Below are 1,139 nucleotides of genomic sequence, written 5' to 3'. Positions count from 1 at the left end.
TTTTTAAATATTTTATTTTAAATTGTAAATGCATTAAGACTAATTTCAAAAACATTAAATCTAATTGACCTTAAACTTTTGAATGGTAGTGTATATGTAATAATCTAAGTCTCATAAAGTTTAAGTTCATTTTGACTTTGCTTCAAAAATATAAGTAATAGTTTTGTGCATCTTATTTATAACTAATTAAATCTGATCAGGTGTTGTTTAATAACAACAGTAACTTTCACTTTAGACTTGGTCAAAAAATCCTTGGTAAACACAAAATAAGTATAATGATGTTGGCACACATGAATGTTCACCTTTCATTTAACCGCACTGAATGGACCCTAAAATACTCACTCACAGATTATTTCATGCTGATTTTCATTCACATGTTCGAGGGAGTGAGTTGTTTACTCCGTAATTAATTCACATCCACTTGACCATTTAAGCTGATTTTCAGACTGGTTAAGAATCCAATAGTAATTTTTCATAGTTGTTTGATGAAATATATATGTAAATGCATTGCACAAGTAAATGGAACTGATTTGCCTAAAACAGCAGAGAGATGTTCATATTACTTTGCAGGATCTCAGACCGTGGCGGTGGCATTCCTCACAGCATTTTGGATCAGGTGATGGATTACCACTTCAGCACAGCTGAACAGAGCGCCCAGGATCCCCGCATGAGCAACCTTTTCAACAACATTACCAACAGCGGCCCCCAGTCTGGACCCATGCATGGGTAAGAGGAGCTAGACCTATGTGAAAAAGAGCACAAGCTCAAATTAAAAGCTGCTTCAAATGTTTGGTGCTAAGGTTGGATTTTTATGTGAATTATTGATGGACCGTTTGTGATCATGTCTCTTTTTTTCAGTTGTAACATGCTTTTCACCTCTTCAAGAGTAAATATTTATGTCTTGTCCACATGCAGCAGCTGACTTCTGTGCATTCTTGCAAGATCAGTATAGTAGCTAAAGTGGTCTGCACTACATGATCTAGATTTAACCAGTTCGGTCTGAATCTGTAAGTGTAAAGTGTTATGCCGGCACTCCTCACTATGAGCAGTCTCAAATTACATTTACAGAAGACCAGATGGCAACTGGCATCTTTTTCTAATTAAAGGGGTCATATGATGTTGCTAAAAAGAACATTATT

General features: G+C 35.6%; 1 protein-coding gene across 1 annotated transcript in view; it reads left to right on the top strand.

The window, feature by feature from the left end:
- Positions 1–534: 534 nt before the first annotated feature.
- LOC107578391 (3-methyl-2-oxobutanoate dehydrogenase [lipoamide] kinase, mitochondrial-like) overlaps positions 535–1,139 on the top strand; it is a 2,694-nt gene continuing 2,089 nt past the window's right edge. The window contains exon 1 of the mRNA XM_016264352.1: positions 535–726. Within this exon, the coding sequence (XP_016119838.1) occupies positions 551–726 (176 nt within the window). The 5' untranslated portion in view covers positions 535–550. The remainder of the gene's footprint in view (positions 727–1,139) is intronic.

Source organism: Sinocyclocheilus grahami, unplaced genomic scaffold (assembly GCF_001515645.1).
Source record: "Sinocyclocheilus grahami isolate Dianchi unplaced genomic scaffold, SAMN03320097.WGS_v1.1 scaffold10024.1, whole genome shotgun sequence".
NCBI lineage: Eukaryota > Metazoa > Chordata > Actinopteri > Cypriniformes > Cyprinidae > Sinocyclocheilus > Sinocyclocheilus grahami.
The sequence above is the reverse complement of the archived record's forward strand: the minus strand, read 5'-3'. Positions and strand labels throughout refer to the sequence as shown.